Here is a 20,245-nt window from a genome sequence, read left to right on the forward strand (position 1 = left end):
CACATCAATAAGCTTAATTCACTTCTATGTTATCTCTTTATTAGCTTATTGACTCCATGACCTCATGTGACCCCTTAGGAAAAATGAATTGCCCAACATTTACGCTGAAAGTGCTGTTTTGTTTTGATCAAAGGGTCCTAAAATGCCACTGCAGATCCCTCTGATGGAACATTTGTTAATTAAAGAATCAGGCAGACCACACGATGCTTCTGAATCTCACCAGTGGGAACTTTGCATTCACATGGAGGTAGAGCTGTTTTATGGTGAGCTGAGACCAGAATTTGGATAAGCTTTTATAAATTGGATTTGGAAAAAAATATGCAAATTCAGATACGGTGCCACACTTTTCATCGTGACAGGAATTTAAAATGCTGCAAATGGTGTTCAAGAGCAGCAATCGGGACCACCGCTTTTAAGACGCAGCAGCAATCTGCAAAACTGTGTGTGCGTGTGTGTGTGTGTGTGTGTGTGTGTGTGTGTGTGTGTGTGTGTGTGTGTGTGTGTGTGTGTGTAAACTCAAACAGTGAAAACAACACAAAGTAATAATGAAAAATCAGCACAGTGTTTTTGAAGATAATAGCCTTGTTGTCTGAAATACCTACAGACACATTCTTTGTTTGATGGCTGTTACAGAGAAAAGTTATTGATCAGTTTCCTTCTGATCGCCTGGCTTTTTGGTTTGCAGTTTGAAAACTTACTGTGGAATCGTGTTGAGTAGTTTCCATATTTGTTGCCTGTTTGAAAATTGCTATTGTAGCAGGGAGGAAAAGAGGTTACCAGCAGAGCTGAAGAGATCAAGGGGTTCAGTACAAGCTGCACAGCATAAAGACACCCGGGCTTTCATTGCTGAGAATTGTGACCGAAGATGTTGACGATAGAACAGTGGGAAGCTCTTTGGAAAATCGGCTTTGATCACTCCTTCAAAATGAATAAATAAGGCAGGTGGGGGAGAGGAAACTCCATGGCAAAGTGGCAGCCAGGTTTCGATTTCAGCTCGCACGTCTCTGCTGGAGTTGTCTCCACCTCAGGGGGCATGAGAGAATCATTCACTGATTTATATGGTGCACGGGGAGATGTTGACTTGTCTGTAATTTGTGATGAAGCAGAGAGCGGATGACAAAACCTGATAACATCAATGTCTGTGCTGTGCCACACAACAACTATTTAATGAACATACCGACAGAGGGGGGGTTCTTTGTAACTTAATTTTGTAACACAACAAACAAGAAGCTGATGCTGGTAACAAACCAAGAGTCTTTAACCGTGCTGGCAGCTCTGTGAGGCTGCACAGCGGTGCTTTGAACTAGTGTTGCTGTCACCTTGAGATGTCACCATCAGCTGAACATTAAAACTCTGGGGATCACTGAAGATGTTGGAAGACATTGGCCACAAATCGTTATCGTCCATATGAGATGTAGACGCTGTGTTTCGTTGAATATAAGAGTAATTCTCCCTGATGATCACCGACGTCTGATCGCTTATCCTCTGTAGAGCGTAGATCTGGAGGTATTCACCAAAGGTACGAGCTCTGAATATCAATACTGAGGCAGTTGCTTATAGCAGCGGAGCTCCCCTCTCTGGAGAACTGCTGTCAGCTCACCTTAAAGTTCTTTCATGATAAAATTCTGCAAACTTGCCATTAAAACCACAGAATATGGTCTGATGTTATCATAATCTCAAAGATTGAGGTGCTGCTCAGTTAGTAACCCTGTCGAGGTTAAAGAATATATTGAGCAATGGCTATGAATGTTAAATAAAAGATTAATGTAGGCACTATGATGTTGAAGTGAAGCCCTGCTTTCAAGCTTTGAATGTTCTGCATGTATGTATGTATACTGCGTATATAACAAAGAGCATCCATACTGTATGGGTGGATCCCACAGGCAAAAATTTGTCTGATAATTGCATCACAAAATGTGTAAAAATCTTTTTAGAGCATTTTTACTCATTCAAGTTTGCTGACTTGAAAGGAGGTGATGCAGTGCAGACAGCTAGTGGCCACTTATCTGTAAAAGTGGCCTTGCACTTTATGGTGAAAGCATTATTAAAGTTTAGTGGGTGAGTTTGAAGAAAATCCCCTGTGTAGTTGTCACAAAGGGCTAAAACAACTATAGAAAGAAATGTTGTTGTTTGTAAAGAGCTATTATTTCTGCTGTAATATTTCAAACTGTGGTTTTTGGCAGTTCCTGCATCTTATGTTTATTTCTAGACAGATGTTGTCATCAGGAAAAACTCATTTAAAGATGCTCAACCTCATTGTGGTCCAAGCAGCACAGCGGTATGATGGTTAGCAATGTTGATGATGGTCAAAACCACTGGCCAGCAAGGGTCTTTCTGTGTGGGGTGGTTGTATGGATTCACTCCAGGGACTCCTGGCTCACTCCCACAATCCAAAAGCATGCATTGGTTAGGTTAACTGGCACTTCTATTCAGTATTAGCCCTGCAATAGATTGGTGACCTGTCCAGGGTGCACTCTGCCTGCGCTGGATGAAGATGGATGGACAGAACGCGGTGGTCATAGAGGAAAGGTCAGGGAAACACTGTCAGAGGTCTCTTCCTGTTTAATAGGGAGTTCTTCCTTCCCACAGTCACGAAGCGGGGCATTGAGGCTTTCTCTCTAATACTGCAGGGTAATTACCTTTCAATACAAAGACAACCTTTGTCGTCAACTGGCGCTATATAACCAAAACTTGGTTGAACTCCAGGCTTTATCTTCTTTTGACAATGTCTCTACAAACTCTTATGCAATTCAACCTGTAGCTGCTATAACCTGTAGTGTGTACATAATCCAGTTAATGATCTGCATGAACAAGCACGCACTACAACAAAAACAGCAAAAAACACCCCCAAAAACCTTCAAAGGAAGAAAGTCCAGCTGGTTCCTTTTGCTTCCATCCTATTGGGCTTTTTACAGGGAACATGTAATGTTATACTAATAGAAGTATGGATATGCAATAGATTTCAGCAAGGAGTTAATTTTGAGTGTGAATAATTATGACTGATGGTGACTCATAGTACTACTAATAAAACTGAAGTCAGTTTATCACAGTTTATCATCTATCACTAGATGGGCTATAATAATCCAGGTGCTAGACCGCATCATTTAAAGGGTAGCCCAAGACACATTTCTCATCAGACCTCTCAGTTGGCTCCTAACTGTGGTTAACCTCATCCTACAGAACACTGGAGCGCTCTGAATGGTCTTCTAGGTGTTCTAGTTCCCACTGGGTCTGGCTTCTTTGCTGGGACTAAAGAGACCCAATGGCTTCTACTTATCTGTAATAAACCTTCTTTGAGTTCATCGTGAAAATAGGGAGAGAAAAAACACCTTTTCCTCCAAACACAAAGTCATTATCACTGTCTTTTCCCCTTATATTCCCTGGGCCTACACTTCTGTTGACTTTTACATGTGTACTTTACACAGTTTCTCATTTAGCTGCATCTCACTAATTTTGGCTATATTTGTCACATTCAGCTCAGGGAGACCACGTCAGTGGGATTATATGCCTACAACGGAACATAGTGATGGCCATGTTCTCTGCCTAAAGACACTGGCACTGGTGGCTTTTCATGTCAAATGTTTTTATGTCCATGTTGCAGTAAGTGTTCTCCTCCAGAAATTAATTTGCTGCATCCTGTAAATGGGAAAGGCACCTTGTCAAATGTTAAAGACCAGTATAATAAGCTGCACTGTGAGCAGCTGATATACTCCGGTGCAATATGTTTGTCCTTTTTTTTCTGAGTGTCTAAATTACGATGGTTTAAATGCATCTACCATAAAGCACCCTCAAAAAACCCTCAAGGGAAAAAGGGGTCAATTACATGGTTGTTATTTTCAGCTAAGTACAGCAGCATTCGGCAGTGTGCTGCATCATTTAGTTTCACTGTCAGCTGTAAATGTGGCTCTTTGGATTATACGATTGCTAGCAGAAAGAGGTGTGGAAGCCACGAACACTACCTTTAGCTTACGCTGTGACACTGAGACACATACTGATGAGCGAGTGAACATGACTTTACATTTTACCATTTAAAAAAACTTTAATTGGGGCAATAAATGACAGTATGTTGCATTGTAAAGGGAGTGTTTTCAGGACACAGCCATAACTCTACAGTGGCAGCAATAACATGATGATTAGTAAGTCTCAGTCCTTAATCTCAATTTACTGCAGACTGAAAAATATCAAAGTACTCGAGCCTTACTGTTTTTCTAAAGTCGTAATAGAGTGATTTAGAGGTTTTGGACAACATGTTTTTTAATTTTAGAGCAGCTTTGCCCATCAATTTTCCAGTGCAAATGAAAGCTCCTGCTGGCTGAATTTTTCAGCTTGTCAATTGGATGGTTAAAAATAATGGTCTCTGATGTGTTTGGTGAGCGCCTGACTTTTGCATAGAACTACCACGCTGTTGCCTTTCTGTTTGTTCTTTTCAAAAGCTGTGAAAGCGCAATATCCAGCAGGGAATCTGCTCATCTGGCTCTCTTTGATTGGACATTTGCCCCATAAATAATAACAAATATAATGTCACCCTGTAGCGATTCCAAGTTTCCTCTTAATTCATTTCCTGCCCAGTAGTTGTCAGTGCTTTGCCCTCAGTTGCTAACAAATGAGATCCTTCCATCTAATTTTGTGGATGTGGCTGCACATTGCAGCTACATGAGCTACTCACACAGATAATCTTACAGAGTGCATAAGATATGCAAAAAACCTCATGTTTCTGGTCCACTAGCTATGAATATCTAAATGGTGTTTTTTTTGTGGTTTTTTTTTTACATTTTTCTATCAGCGCCATTAAAAAAAACAGTGCTAACTGTTTAAAATGTAAATAAACGGAGGCTGTCATTTTGCAGCTATTCTTGTCAGTGCCAGTTGGTGCTGGCCAGGTGTACGGCTGTGACAGTCCTTGGACAGGAGGTCTCATCCTTCTGTCCCTGCTGCTCTGCTTACCAGCTATTTGTTTTCATGCCACGTTTGGGCTCTGCTGCTGGCATGTTTGCTGCTGAAAGTCTCAAAACAATTTGCATAGAAATATGCATAATGTCTGAGCCTCAAGAATGACCTCTGGCTTCTTTAAATGGCACAGTGGAATGTTTTCTTAAATAATGCACACGTTCAGTTTTCAGATTCATGCAGTTGCTTGTTATTTGTGTAATACTTCACACAAATGGGGGGATTAAAGTGTTTTTCACTGATGTGTGGTGGATGGCTTGCTCTGGCCTGCTCCTCAAAGGGATATTTACACAAGGCTGTGGGGATGTAATAGTGCACTATCCTCCAGTGCCATTGGGGGTGTCTTCCTCTGGTTCTGCTGTTTGGTGAAACTCATAAACTTTTCTGCACACATACACACAGATGATTGCAGCAACCTCAAATCTGATGTCTGCAGTAGCTCAGAAACTTTCCTCCCAAGTCTGCAAACATCATTTCCACGTGCTCATCATGTGTCACGCTCTCCTCTCCTATGGCATCCCCTTTCAGCTTGCATTACCGGCCTGCACGTGGCCTTTCTGCCTGTCGACTCTCATCTCTCTCCTCATTTCCTCTGAGATTCCAGCAATCTGCAGACTGCCTCTGTCTGTGGTCTCCTACCCCGAGGTAAATCTCTGCTACCAGAGACAATTAAAGAAAGCTCAGCACAGTCAGCAGAAGAGCGGCCAAGAGGAGGCCCCGCTGAAGGAGAGGGAAGGACCAAGTGTCTATCTGGCTGCAGAGAAGAAGAATTTGTCCTTAACATTTACCTTTGTGAGCATTTATATTGTAGGAATGGAACGGTGATGGAATGGCTGGCGCCCCCCCCACCGCCGCCCCCCCTTTACATAACTAAATTTGTTATATAATTTGGCATTGTGCATGGTGACAAATGATGAATTTCTAAACAGCAAATATTTTCTTCTTCAGTATTTATTCTGCCCTGAAGAGGGCAGTACATTCCAATAAAAGGGTGTAACAACAGTGGATGTAAATCTAATCATACTGAGAGAACAGGCTGAGCACATCTGTGTGTGTGTGTGTGTGTGTGTGTGTGTGTGTGTGTGTGTGTGTGTGTGTGTGTGTGTGTGTGTGTGTGTGTGTGTGTGTGTGTGTGTGTTTTAGCTGTAGCATATTTTATTAAGCTTCACTTTGCAAACCACAACATTTGTCGTGCTGATTAGTTATGACTGCAGAGCAAAAAAATTAGGGGGGGCTGGGCAGTCTTTCCTCGACAGCACAGTAGTGGCTGTTGGTAGAGGATATGTAGGGAAAATGCAGAAGTGTTTTCAGCTGTGCAAAAAATGAGCTGCAGGGGAGATTTCATAACCCCCCCCCCCCAGCAGAGAAACAAAAATAAAAACACCTCCCTCACTGCCAGACATAATCCATCTCCGCCTTCTGTACTCCGCAATCTGTCTTAATGTTTTCTCTTATCATTTCCTCCCCATCTCTCTGATAAATTTTATAACCCGCTTTCTTACTTCTTCCCTTTCTGCCCTTTTCTCTCTTTTTGCTCATCTCTGTTCAGACATCATCTGTCCTCATCTAGCTTTCTGTCCTCCACCAAAATGATTTTTCTATCTGGGTCACGGTCTGTATCTTTGTGTGCATTTCTGCCTGTATCTTTCTGTGTCCTTATTGCCATCTGTCTGTCTCTATCTGCTGCACTTGAAGGCGGATGGCTATAGTCTAGCCAGAACGACACATACGAGCCAGTCACACACCCAGACATGTGTGGGAGCTGCAGTCGGGGGGTAGGTGCGAGACGGGAGAAGGCGACAGAGTCGCAAATGAGAATGTCTCATTACTTTGCCTGGTGATAAAATATGGCTTGTTATGACTGTCTTTTTTTAAACTTAATATCTGATATGCATTCCCTAATTCTGCCCTCATTTGAACACAATACTCAAAAAGATCTCTGCTTAAACTCTTGGTGCATTACGTTACATAAGGAAACTTTCCCCAGCGGCCTGTAAGTACACCAGACCTCAGACAATAGATTTTTTTCGGTGGCCTTTTCAAGCAATGTCGATTCATCCGGTGACATTTGAAGGACAGGGCGGCGGTGTCATGATGTGAGATGAGGTTGGCGTCGCTTCCTCCCGTGTGCTCTCAGCAGTATGATTCACCTTTCTGCATCCCCTGCAGGCATCACCCAATACTCCCACAAAAATGAGACAGGGCTGAAGCATTAGCAAACAGTCGCCTGTATGAGTGCTGTGAAAAAGAAAGAAAGAAAGAAATGAGTGAAAATAAAAAGTATTTGGCCACATCTCTCTCTACCAGCTGTCTACTATGCTGTCAGATAAGAATAGCATGTCTGGTACAGAAATGTAGGCCAAAGTCTTCCATAACTGTAGTTACATTATCCACTTGTACTTGTTTGGTACAAATACTGATGGTATCAGTTAAATATGCTGCATTTTTCCTGCTCTTTTAAGGGTGTTTTATTGAGCAGTGTTGCAGTTTCTTGATCTGCACGGCCTCGTTATATAATTATTAGCCTCTCTCTAAATAAGCTTGCATTCTTTATATACAGGAAAAGCTGTACAACTTTGAAAATAAAACTGCAGAAAATACAGTTAAAGGTAAAAAAATCTCGCACTCCATGGAGAAGATGCAACAGTATGTAAGCCACAGCTGTTAAATACATCAAGATGTACAACTAGAATATCACTCTTACGTGGGCAGGGCTCTAATAACATAGACCGAGAGTTCTGTGTCTAGAACAGCTTGATCTTTTTATGCACCTGGTAGATGCAGGGGTGGGAAGTCTTTTTCTTTTAATACATTTTCTCTTGTTTAGGTTACGTTAGTTGTGTTCCCTTTACCTAATGTTTTGTTGGTTTTTCTGGATGTGCTCACCCTGACATTTTCTACCGCTATAGAAAAAAATAAACTATTGTGTTTGGGCCTGCAGACCTTGCTGTAGTACTGATCCTTCCTTGGAAAGAGGGAGCATAACAGGGACATTTTCCTGACTCACTGTGGGCATCAGATGACAATTTTTCAAACTTCACAGCCTGCATGAGTATTGTTGCTGATCGTGTCCATCCCTTTATAACCTCAGCACAGTACACACATCTTCTGATGGATGCTTCTGACAGAATAACACACCTAGTCATAAACTGGATTCTTGAACATAATGAGTTCACTATATTCAAATTGCCTCCACCATCACCAGATCTCAATCTAACAGAGCACGTTTGGAGAATTTTGGAACATTTGCATCATCGACAAATCTGCAGAAAATGTGTGATGGTATAATGTTGAAGAGTGTTTCTGGCATATTGTTGAATCTGTGCCTCAAAGAATTAAAGTGGTGTACCTAATGAGGTTTGCAGTGAGCTTATGGAAGCTCATGAAGTAATAGTAATTGATAGTATGAAATAGGTAGTTTAACCACTGCTTTAGTCTACTCAGACATGTTATATATAATTTAAAGTTAACTTCATGTATTTGATTCCAAACAATAAAAAGTAGTACAGTATGTACTACTGCAGGGGGGGGAGAAAAACAGCAGCCTGGACAAAGGAAGACGAGAGTGAACACTCAGTACAGCTACTACAAAACACGCGAACAACACCACAAAGAACACCAGGCTCCGTGTAAGCTGTCCGCCTTCTCACCACCTAACAATAACAGTGTTACTGCTGCTTGGTTCTTTAATTAGCATTATTTTCTCCGAGACTGACAGGCACCTTTGAATGTGTCTCTGTGAGAGAGACACAGAGTGTGAATGTGCGACAAACAGGACCAAACACACTGACTGTTCCCGTGGGCAGGAGTTATGAATGCTGGCTGTTCTGATTCACTCTCTCCTGCTCAGTCTGTGAATAGTATGGATGAGCTGCTATCTGTTGCATGACGCTCCTGGCTCAACATGTTCGAACCAAATTTGTCTGCTGCTTCCTGTGAGACGAAGGGAGAATCCTGAGGAAATTCCATCCTCCATTGGATGCCTGAAGCATCACGGAGGAGGAAGCACTGCCATGTATGTACGCTCTCTGTGACACCGACTCCATATCCATGAGTGCAGTCTGCTGTGTGTGTCGTAATCTCATAGTATGTGTAGTACGATCCCAAAATAGAAACGCTAATTTGTTTTTTCTTCAATGGGAGTAAAAAAAAAAAAACTAAAAACAGATGACTTTCTGAATTTCATCAAAAGAGTGGCCTTTGTGTAGTAATCAGCACATGTCATCATGTGAATCATTCATCCAGGACCAGTAGAAGAGGGGCAGTCACTTCCTACCACAGATTTATGCTTAATGTAGTCATTACAACCAAAAATTTACTTCTAGGTGCTCAGTGGCACAGATACACAGAGAAAATGCCAGTGTGTCAGCCATAATGACATTTTTCAAAAGCAGCAGATTTGGCTACCTCTGATTCTGGATCATCCCAGCACCATTGTTTAGTTTAGTATCCACGTTTTGCCACGATGTAACACATATTCATCACAGCCTACTATTATTACTATTCTCTGACACTAGGAATAAGTTCAAATATGAGAACATGACCCGTTTGTCTGTTTGTTGGCAGTTACTAAATCCTCGTCTTATGCTATGTTCCATTTACATGCTTATTAGAAAGCCACATCCTTCACTCAGACTAACTCAGATAACATGCTGTAAAGATGCAAGACAAAAACTGAGGATTCGTGACTGTCAATCCAAACTGTCTCGAGTGTGTAACATGAGCCCAGACTGCCAAGTTGGACGGTTTCTCGGGGGGTGTAAGTGTTGTTTTCACTGTGTGTGAAGACTGAATGGGGGATGTGGAGGGGGGCTGCTGTGGAGATGGCACGCTTTGTGTTTTTATAGTTTTGACGATTTTTTGCTTTAGTCTTTTTTTGGCTGTGAATGCAAACTGGTGAGGGTCCAGGCTGGCTTGAGATGGAGTCTTTGATGTACTTGAGAACCAGCCTGTCGACACATTTCACCAGAATGGAGTGTGCGCCGCGGGCTAGCAGCCCTTTAGACTCTGCAGGCTTTCAGAGACGATTGTTGGCTTATTTGAAGCAAGTGGCAACACATTTAAGTGACAGCGATGTGTTGAAAATTTATGTAACACCAACAGCCAGCCAGGTTCAGGTAATATCTCAAATTTTCACAAGATATTTGAACACTTACAAGGGTTTTTTCTTTTTTAACACGTTCAGTTACATAACACTAAGCTGTCTTTTTCTTCTACAGCTGTTTGCTGCTAGCTGCCCAGTGCTTTACTTGCATAGGTTTGCATTTATTGACGACAGAATTATACACAACTGCACCTACTGTACGATCTTATCCGTTCAGTAAAGGCTACTAAAAACATCACAAGAGGGGGAATGGCATTGAAAGGAGGACAAATTGAAATCAATGGGAAAATCCAGCAACAGCAAACATGATGGTTAAAGTAAATTCCAAGGGGGAGAAAAGGATTTCAAAACCTTATTTTAATTTGAGTTATCTTAGATAATCACAATCACTGCTTAGATAAGTGCTTGGTGGTGTTATGAAGATGGCTATCTGCTGACAAGACTTACTTATAGAAGGATTTGGATACTATTCTGACCTTTTAATCAATCTCCATTAGCAGCTCTTTACAGTACAGAAAATCAGCTTTGGCTCTTGGTCACGTGAACATCTAAATGTGGTTTTCTTTTGAATTATGGTCAATATATAAAATATGAGGAGTTTGGGATGTGACAGAGTGCAATCCAACTCAATAACTCCAACTCACTGTGATACTGCCCCAAAAAATGATAATTTTGCATTCCGTCCTCTGCTGTTATACTACATTAGCTTGATAGCTAAGTCAGGTTTTAGACACTTAGAATTTATACTACCTTTTTCCTGCCGCCCGACTGTATTATAACAGTTTTTATTAACTGTCTGATGAAAGATTTGAATTACATAACATAACAGACGTCTGATTAAAACTACCGTGTAAAGCAGCAGTCTAGTTAGTACCCCTGTCATGTTAAACAATGGTTTTGTCACTCCTTCTTATTTTCTTATTCATCTCACAAGCCCTCACATTTCTCTTAAAAGGATAAAAGACTAAAATACCAAACTCTGTGTGAACCATCATCTCCAACCAACTACAGTTGTTCAGATGATGCATCACTGATCCCTACATATACACACACTATACCCATCTATGTATCCCTCCTCTTCCTCTTATCTAACCCTATCCCAGCTGCCATAGGGTGGAAGGCAGGGTACACCATGGACATGTAATCAATTTCTTGCAGGGCTAACACCGAGAGACAACAAGCATTCGCACTCACATTCACTGCTATGGCCAATGTAGAAGTACCAGTTAACCTACCCCCTCAAGCTGCATGTCTTTGGACAGTGGGAGGAAGCCTGATAGTCTCAACACAGTCCAAAGAGTAAAAGTGGAATTTATGACAGACATCATGTGTCTGAAAACTGTTCATAACAAGGCGCTCCTTGAGGTGGTGCCATATTCGTTTCCTTTCAATAGCTGGGACCACATCCTTATTATCCTCATCTAGATTTGACAGTCGTAGATAGAGAATCATGTACTATTATCTACATAACAAAATAGTCACAATACATTTTAACTGGAATACATTCCCCCTGCAACTGAATGAGCATTGCCTTACAGTATAAGGTGCACTGTGATGGCTCATAATGTGAATTTAAAAGCAATGATATATAAATATGATGTATACATATAATTATTTTGAATCGATCTGAATCAAACTAGGTGTGAAGGACACGCCCTTTTACCTGAGGGCATCTTGCCTAATATGGGTATTATGGCATTATTAATATGTACTTCAGAAATGGCTATTCCTAAATGATTCTGCATACCCACCAACATAAAGACGATTTAGTCATTTTTGTTCCTCCCATCCACTGAAAACATGTTTTTAATCTGTAAAAAGAACGACAAGGCGTGAGCTTAAATGCAAAAATGGCACTCGAGGACAGGGGCTCCATCACCCAGCAGGGTATGTTCTGTCTGGAGTTTGTCTGGGCAGACAGCACTTATGAGTTCTTTTTCATAACTGTGCCTGTTCTGTCTGTGGAAGGAGAAAAAAAGAGGACTCGGTGTACCGAGTCGTGACTGCTCAAATCTGCCTTAAAGAACTCCGGAAACAAGTCTCGAGATGGAAAAGGGAGGCTGCAACATCCGCGTGATCATCGCCCGAGCGCCAATAGCTCTTCACCGAGAGCGCTGAGGACACCGGCATCCCCTGCCGCGCGTGAGGAAATGGGCGGGTCCGGGGAAAGCTCAGTCACACCGCGTGGGCGGATGGAGCGGCTAGTGGGAAAGGAGGGGGGAGCCGCCGCTCTGGTATTTAACGGAGAGCCGAGGAGAGCTCAGACAGCACGGAAAGCGAGCGGAGCAAGCGAGCGGAGCGATTTCAGCACCAGCCCCGAGGACAGCGACACACGTAGCACCACAGCTAAGTTTCCCATCATGGTTCTCATCTGGACCCAGTTCGGTGTGAAGCACAAAAATGGCAATGTCAAGTGCAAAGTGCGAGTTATGCACAGGGGGGACAGCTCCGGCTCCTCGTCTTCAGCGGTAAGTTTCGCATTTTTCGCGGGGAAGTTTCTGGGGCTGTTTGTCTTTAGCATGTATGAAGTGTGTAAAGCTGCACGGTGCTGACAGTTCGTATGAACGACACCGTATAATTAAACAGTGTGTATTGAACTGGCACATTACTGTTGTACCGGATTCATTCATATGTAAGAATTGCCGGCTCGCTTTCAGCCAATCGCTGCAGAGTATCTCAGTCGCTGAGGTGGGGAAGAGTCTTTTGCCTCTTATATGACTTTCCCCCATCACGTTGTGCTGTGCATGAGCCTATGAAATTCATGGATATGTGACCGCACATGCAGCAGCACGGAGATAAGGGTGTTTTCCCACTGAGACTCTGTTAGAGGTGGGGGGATTTTCTGCATATTAATAGATATTCTGCAGCAGTTTTTTGGAAGATATCTTGAGCATCAGCTACTCTGTTTAACATTCTAGGTGATAGAGGTTTGAATTTGCATGCTTATTCGCCACTGCTTGGCAACACTTGGGATACAAGGTTGGCGCAAGCTGATGTTTAAAAGGTGAAGAAAGGTTTTTAATGTGACATTTTTGTGTGTTTTCGCAGGAAAGCACCAGGTCAGAGCAGGACGTGCCCTGTCTGCCCATCAAACCCGCAGGCAAAGACTTCTACAAAGTCCTGGGCGTCTCCCCTGAATCCAATGAAGATGAAATCAAGAAAGCCTACAGGAAAATGGCCCTCAAGTTCCACCCAGACAAGAACAGCGATGCTGACGCGGAGGACAGGTTCAAAGAGATCGCAGAGGCCTATGAGATCCTGACTGACCCCAAAAAGAGAAGCATATACGACCAGTTTGGAGAGGAAGGTGAGGAAGGGCGAGGATCTGAAATTGTGATTGCTAGCATTTTAAATAGCTTCACTAGTAACTGCCATCTGAGTGATTAGTGTAGCGTGGGCGATTAGATTAACTATTCATGTCATCATCAAATGCTAAATATTGATGTGTGATGACTCCCACTCCTATAAAACAAGCTCAACATGTGAAATGTGACAGCTGTGAGGCTGATTAGCTATTGAGGGAGAAACAGAAGAGTTTTCTTGGTCTCTACAACATTTTAGAAAAGGTGGCATGAAGAGAACTTAGGGAACATTAAATTAGGAGACGTTCTGCAGCAATTTGACTTGAACCTGTTTTCTTTCCCCTTTTCAGGCCTTAAAAACGGAGGCAACATTTTCCGCAGCAATTTCCACGGCGACCCCCACTCCACCTTCTCCTCCTTCTTCAATGGCTCTGACCACTTCGACATCTTCTTTGGCAACGAAGAGGGCGACGACGACCTCTTCAACCCCTTCAGACGGTTCACCTTCAGCCACGTGAGCGGGTCTGCAGGTCCCGACGGTGGCCTGCGGAAAGGCCCGAGGCACTTGCAGGGCGAAGTGGTGGTGCACGACCTGCTGGTGACCCTGGAGGAGGTGATGCAGGGCTGCACCAAGCATGTGAAGATTACCCGCAGCCGCCTCAACCCAGACGGCCGCACCTTGCGAACAGAAGAGAAGGTGTTGAATGTGGTGGTAAAGAAAGGCTGGAAATCGGGAACCAAGATCACCTTCCCCAGGGAGGGGGACGAGACCCCCAACAGCGCCCCCGCAGACATCACCTTCATTCTCAGGGACCAGGAGCATCCTCAGTACAAGAGAGAGGGCTCCAACCTCGTCTACACGGCCAAGATCACCCTTAAAGAGGTGAGTTTGGTGCATCACCATCAGATACATTATGAAACATATGAGTGGCCTATACTCAGATACAACCACTTACACCTACTCAGATAAAGGCTAAGATCTATGCACCACTTCTTGTCCTTTATATAACCATTGAGTAACGTTCTTTCTTAAATGCCAGAGAAAATCGATTCCTGAAAAAAACAGCAGTAATACATAAGATTGAAGGTCCAATCTCTGCCAAATGCAGGGAGGGAGGACAATATCTTTGATTGCAGTCTGAGGAACAGAACAGAGTGTTCTGTTATGGGCATCTGAACCCCTCAGCTTACAGCGGGCTGACAGACCCCCACAAACACAGAAACAGCAGTAAGCCTGCCAACGCCTCCGTTTACCTCATCAGCCCCTGCAGAGAGAGCGAGCAAGCAGGAGCTAAATTTAGCTCCCAATACTGACTGCCCCCACGAATTGCACTTCACCCTCCCTCACAACTACTATGCTGGCTGCAGACTTCTCTGCTTGTATAAGGCAGGCGCCTTTTTTTTTTTTTTTGGCTCACTCTGTCTCTGGCTCTCGCTTCCACCAGCCCACACACAGATTAGCAGGGTAGCAGTCACAGAGAATGACATTTCAAAGAGCTCCTCCATCTTCCTATGGCTCACTTCAGTCACTAAAACACTTAACGCCCACACTGAGCCAGTAAATGGAGCAGCGATTATAACATCTGTAACACCGGTCTGTTGCATAACGCAGAAAATAACACAGAGAATTGTTTCAGAAGGACAGACACCCCACATTTATCTCTTATGCAACTTGACACTTTTAGAGAAACTGGATTCCACTCGTAATTAGGCCACTCAAAAAAGAATTGTGAAACAGGTTAAGAGCTTCATGGGTCTGCAGGGCTAACTGTCTCTTTCTTCTCTTGTCTTCAGGCTCTCTGCGGCTGCACAGTAAACGTTCCAACGCTTGACAACCGGATGATGCCTCTGCCTTGCAGCGATGTCATCAAACCCGGTGCCGTCCGCCGGCTGAGGGGCGAAGGCCTTCCCCTGCCCAAAAGCCCATCCCAGCGAGGCGACTTGGTGGTTGAGTTCCAGGTGGCCTTCCCAGACAGAATCCCACCACAGTCCCGAGAGATCATCAAGCACAGCCTGGCACAGTGCTAGCCGGGTGACTCTTACCAGTTCTTACCAGTTCACAAACACAGCCTTGCCCGAGGTGCTATCACAACCAAATCACAACCTCTTATTGTGTTTGGAAGCGGCAAGCGGCGCATAAGCAAGTTGTAGATCACGTGCAACTTTTTGCGAGGAGATGACTTTCTGCGGGCGCTCGGCACGATGCACACCAACTTAGCAGTGCTGTGCGAGCAGTGAGTTGACAGCTGATTAATGGGGGTCTTTGGTATCTGAGGGCATCCATTGACTCGATAGCCTTTCTCTTGAATGAGTTATCTGTACTGTTATACTTGCAAACCTTTCGCAGGATATCAGTGTGCTATTCAAGTCTGTATAGACTTCCTTAAACCTCAATGGTAGAAACATGTAAGGGAAATAACACAACTTTAGTATTCTTATTATTATTACTTCTACTACTGTCATCATTATAGTTATATGGTGTTCATATGACTGATCTTTTGCATTGATTTATTACAATAGCAAACATACTTGTCTACAAAGATCTACTTTGTGTACAAAATGCTGAAACACTGTCTCTAAAAGAGATTCATCTGTCAAATGTTCTATTGAATGATTTGAAATGTCTGTATATAATCTGCGATGAGCCACCTGCTGATGTATTATTATTATTGTTATTATTACTTGATATAGAGATGTTTGGAAGCATGAAAAATAAAGAAAAAGAACAATTTGACTTCTGTTTCCGCCTCACTATTGGATAAAAGTTTATTATTTTCAAATCCTAAACTTACATAAGTGAACTCTCAGACATTTGCAGTCCACTAAATCACACTTCAGACCAGATTTGAAGTTGCTCAGCGATATAGCAGTCATCTTCTGCCATCTAGCGGCCAGTCCTAACATCATCCTGCACACAATAAGGCACACCTGTTGGTCTGTAATTTATGTGGCGGCCAACTGAGCGCTGCACAGTCCTGTCAAATAAAGCCAGTGCTCTGATAGCAGTGAGAGCGCATGCCTACAGTGATGGAGACAAGAATGATTAAGGACAACACTCATATTTGGAGGCTGCATACATTTGAGATGCAGGATGGCATCAGATAGAAAATACTGGCAAACAAAAAAAAGACAGTCCACATTGATTTAAGAGATCGAGCCACCTGTGTAAAGACAGACGGCCTGTAATCTGAAGTTTTCCGAAATTCAGCCTCCATGTGTTTAGGAATGAAATGTCGCAAGTAAGTGAAACCACAGCATCCAGTCTGACTGAAGGGAACCCAGTGACGAGTCTGACCTTAGTCGTTCTCTTGCTCGTTCCCTGCGTGGTCGTTCTGCTTCTGCTGAACTGCCTCTTGCTGGGTTACAAGTTACTGATCCTGTCAAAGAAGAAAATCAGTCTGTGGCCAGAACGCATGGAGGAGATGCTTTTGCGGTCTCCTCAGAGAGTCAGACTGTCCGATGTGGCGTTTCCTTTGCGCCAAGACGGGCGGAGAGCGTATTTATCGCTATCAGAGCCCGTGCTCCCTCATCCCGTTACTTCTTCCAGAGCTTCTTCCAGGGAAAGGATCGGTCTGGATCACAGGATCCGGCTTCTGAGGCCAGATGGCGCTACAGGTTCAGGGTCTCAGAGAGCGCCGAGCACCATCCGGGCAACCTCTCCAGAAGCTTGTTTTACCCCGAGACTAAACCTGGCCTCCAGCTCACGGACCTACAGCCTCAGCAAAACAGGCTGGCGCAGGAGTGCACAAGTTTTACCGCACGATTCAGGGACTGAAACCAGAGTGAACCTTGTTCCTCCAAACACTCCTATGGTGAGTAATTGGGTCTTTCCCCAATTTTTTTTTTTTTGACAAAGTATTAAGCGTTGAGTCGCAAATACTTCAAACTGCGCAACTGGCTTAATTAACCCAATTTAGGGCCCGTTAACCCCCTTGTTACCGCTCATTGTGTGCACAGGTTTCCTGTGTGTGGTAGCTGAATTAAGTACAAATGCAAAGAGAAGTTTAAGGCCTCACTAGAAGCAGCAAAACCCTCCCATTAGTAACTGCTTTTGTGTTGCATGCTCTGATGTTACCAAATAAACTATCTGTAAAATAAAAATATACCAAAGAAAGTTGTTACACAAGGAATCTCTGAAGGTTGTGTGGAGTCCAAAGCCCTGGGCAGCACTGGTTTGGTGGTAATCTATCTGCTATATAGTTTGCCTGCACGTTTAAGATCTTTTGGGGTTATTTTAGATGTTGCAAAATATATTTGCAAGTATTTTGGCATATAGAAGAAATAAGTCTAATTTTATCTTGAATGAAGTGTGATGTGATGCAGTTTATCACTGGAAGATGTTAATCCTTGAAGTGTGTGTGTGTGTGTGTGTGTGTGTGCAGTAGATCGTGTTCTTATGAGCAGCTTTTTGTATCCCTTTGTTTTCTGCAGGAGACTGAATTTGTGGGTCTGATTCGGAGGAGCAGTACTTATGAGATGCTGCCAGGTGTGGACCCAGGTGTTGCAGGGTGCAGGGTTGACAAGATAGACATGGAGTGCGAGTACACCAACCTGCATTCAGAGGCGTCCTGTCTGAACGCGTCTGCAGCGGGTCCTGGACTGGATAGTGATTTTGGAGCAAGTGCAGGTACTTCCCCTCACAATGATCACCACTACAACAACTTCACTGTATACAAATGTCTTCAATAACTGATGTTGATCCATACATGAAATGGGGCTTGCATTTATTTTGAAAACACATTTTATTCCTGACTGAAAATAAAATGTCAGGAATAAAATGACATTTTATTTGCAGAATCAAATTCAAAAACTGAGGCCACAGTTCTCAGAGATTCTCCAAAATCGGACAAAGGAAGAGCAGAAAAATGTTGCCTGGTCGATTTCTGCTGTGACATTCAGATGGTAGCGTAAGAATGTGCTGCATAAACCATGATTTGTATCAGCATTGCAGGCTGGTGGTACAATGGTGTGAGGGATACTGGCAAACTTTTAAATGCCACAGACTGTCTGAGTGTTGTTGCTGACCGTGTCCATCCCTTTATGAACAAAGTGTGCCCATCTTCTACTGACTATTTCCAGCAGGATAACGTGCCATATCACAAAGCTCAAATCATCTGAAACTGGTTTTGTGAGCATGGCGATGAATTCACTGTAATCACCTGAAATCTACATGCACTTAATCCAAATCAGTAGCACCTTAGGCATGAAATCTGCAGCAACCGTATGACACTACTATGCCAATAATGATCAAAATCTCTGAGGAATCTTTCCAGCACTATGTTGAATCTATGCCTTGAAGAATTAAGGCAGTCCTATCCAGAACTAGTTAGATATACCTAATGAAGTGTCTAAGTGTGAATAATTGCAGAAATCTGTAGACTAGTGATCACGGACAGTAATATCTACACTAAATTCTTGGAAAGATTAGAAAGTTTTCTTCTTGTTGACCTTTCACTACGAAGAATGTCCACATAGAATTTGACCGCAGACGAAGAAAAGATATCGGAGTGTAATTCATGCACATAAAAATCCAAAGTTTGTGTGATATGAATCCTCCAGTTTGCAATCACTGAAAACAGACTGTGCAGCAAAGTACAACCTTTGATCCAATAAACATCTAAAGTGGAAATGCAATTCCTTTCAGGGGTCTCCCTGCGGATTCTGTCTGCAGATAGTGACGGCCTGTCCAACGGAGTGCTGGCTTCAGCTCTGGAGTGGGATTATTATGACCCCTGCTATGTCAAACAGAATAATATACCCAAACATAAACATCGCAGACCTGCAATCCACATGAAACAGTACTGGGTGTAAATTTGTACTTTTAATGTTTATTAATGTGTATCATGTATTTATTCCATTAAGTTTGTTTTTTTTAGAATTTCTTTGTCTCATTAACACTATTTAACACTTTAAACAAACTGACATAGTTTTTGTTGTTGTAAAACTCACTCTTCCACAGAACCTGTTCAGACTATGTTCTTCTTCACTTTGACTTCAGTTACTATCAAATGTTGTCAGTGCACTGATAACACGCTTCACTGATGTTAGTTAATTCATCTCAGTTTCACATGCACTGGCCCAGTGGGCTGGTTCTAAGTATCACAAACATTTTCATAACAATCAGTTTCACAGTTGATTTGAAATTCTTTGATTCACTTTGATCTGTAGTAAAATATAATAAAGTACCTATTGATGAAATTGTTAATCTTTATAATAAAAAAAAAACTTCATGTTTACATACTTTGTTTCGGCATGTTCCAGTTGCCTCTCCTGACCAGCAGAGGGCGCGCTTGGTGATATGGTTTGTGATGGGATTGTGCTTATTTTTAAAAATGTCTAAATAAAAAGGCAGCCGAGTCTTTGCAGTAGATTAATAACACAGAATAAAAGGACACTGGCTTGAATGGTATTCATAAACAGTGCTGCAATGTGGTTCAAGTAAACTTGCAGTTTTCAGAATACAGGCTGTATGTATTAATGCATCTTGCTCAGTCACAGAAAATTTAAACAGTTCCTTTCTGTTTAAGGTCTTCAAGCCTTGATCTTAAAAGAAGCTTCAACTACAGCACATGCGATGAACCTTTAGAAAACTTTACAATGAGCTCTAGATGTTTATCCTCTAATACAACTGATCTAGGCTGAGATATGGTTACAACGACAAGACGATCATCCTCATCAACCATTTACTTCCAGTTTCTAGGAAGTTTGTCTTAAACAGTGTTTGGAAACTTTAAAGAACTGAGCTCAAATAATGAGTCTGACCTGATAAAAAGCTGAATTATGCATTTCCTGGCACTGAAACAAAGTTTGAGTGTATGATCATATGAATACAAATGAGAACTATTTGCATTGCTGGTCTTTTGAAATTTGAGGGATATACAACTGCAGCAGT

The 20,245-nt window shown here is 42.6% G+C and overlaps 3 protein-coding genes across 3 annotated transcripts; all 3 read left to right on the plus strand.

Moving 5' to 3' along the window:
• Positions 1-4,360: 4,360 nt before the first annotated feature.
• On the plus strand, positions 4,361-5,772 carry LOC143419300 (urea transporter 1-like). Its single transcript, XM_076885503.1, has 5 exons — positions 4,361-4,369; positions 4,848-4,985; positions 5,193-5,312; positions 5,350-5,382; positions 5,476-5,772. The coding sequence occupies exons 1-5, from the start codon at positions 4,361-4,363 to the stop codon at positions 5,770-5,772; spliced, it is 597 nt and encodes a 198-aa protein (XP_076741618.1).
• A 6,530-nt stretch (positions 5,773-12,302) lies between these two features.
• Positions 12,303-16,087, plus strand: zgc:122979 (dnaJ homolog subfamily B member 5). The gene is made up of 4 exons (XM_004549739.2): positions 12,303-12,519; positions 13,100-13,358; positions 13,704-14,236; positions 15,148-16,087. The coding sequence occupies exons 1-4, from the start codon at positions 12,412-12,414 to the stop codon at positions 15,379-15,381; spliced, it is 1,134 nt and encodes a 377-aa protein (XP_004549796.1). The 5' UTR covers positions 12,303-12,411; the 3' UTR covers positions 15,382-16,087.
• Positions 16,088-16,304: 217 nt separating this feature from the next.
• hwa (huluwa) lies at positions 16,305-19,832 on the plus strand. Its single transcript, XM_004549740.3, has 3 exons — positions 16,305-17,165; positions 17,785-17,980; positions 18,998-19,832. The coding sequence occupies exons 1-3, from the start codon at positions 16,584-16,586 to the stop codon at positions 19,162-19,164; spliced, it is 945 nt and encodes a 314-aa protein (XP_004549797.1). The 5' UTR covers positions 16,305-16,583; the 3' UTR covers positions 19,165-19,832.
• Positions 19,833-20,245: the final 413 nt, after the last annotated feature.

This window comes from Maylandia zebra, linkage group LG7, assembly GCF_041146795.1.
Source record: "Maylandia zebra isolate NMK-2024a linkage group LG7, Mzebra_GT3a, whole genome shotgun sequence".
NCBI classification, from domain to species: Eukaryota; Metazoa; Chordata; class Actinopteri; order Cichliformes; family Cichlidae; genus Maylandia; species Maylandia zebra.

Coding starts and splice junctions, on each gene's coding strand:
- hwa (XM_004549740.3), top strand. CDS start 16,584: ATGTCGCAAGTAAGTGAAACCACAGCATCCAGTCTGACTGAAGGGAAC. Junction 17,166..17,784: donor TTCCTCCAAACACTCCTATG/GTGAGTAATTGG, acceptor TGTTTTCTGCAG/GAGACTGAATTTGTGGGTCT. Junction 17,981..18,997: donor TGATTTTGGAGCAAGTGCAG/GTACTTCCCCTC, acceptor AATTCCTTTCAG/GGGTCTCCCTGCGGATTCTG.
- LOC143419300 (XM_076885503.1), top strand. Junction 4,986..5,192: donor CGTTTGGGCTCTGCTGCTGG/CATGTTTGCTGC, acceptor TTTCACTGATGT/GTGGTGGATGGCTTGCTCTG. Junction 5,313..5,349: donor TCCTCTGGTTCTGCTGTTTG/GTGAAACTCATA, acceptor ACATACACACAG/ATGATTGCAGCAACCTCAAA.
- zgc:122979 (XM_004549739.2), top strand. CDS start 12,412: ATGGTTCTCATCTGGACCCAGTTCGGTGTGAAGCACAAAAATGGCAAT. Junction 12,520..13,099: donor CCGGCTCCTCGTCTTCAGCG/GTAAGTTTCGCA, acceptor GTGTTTTCGCAG/GAAAGCACCAGGTCAGAGCA. Junction 14,237..15,147: donor CCAAGATCACCCTTAAAGAG/GTGAGTTTGGTG, acceptor TCTTGTCTTCAG/GCTCTCTGCGGCTGCACAGT.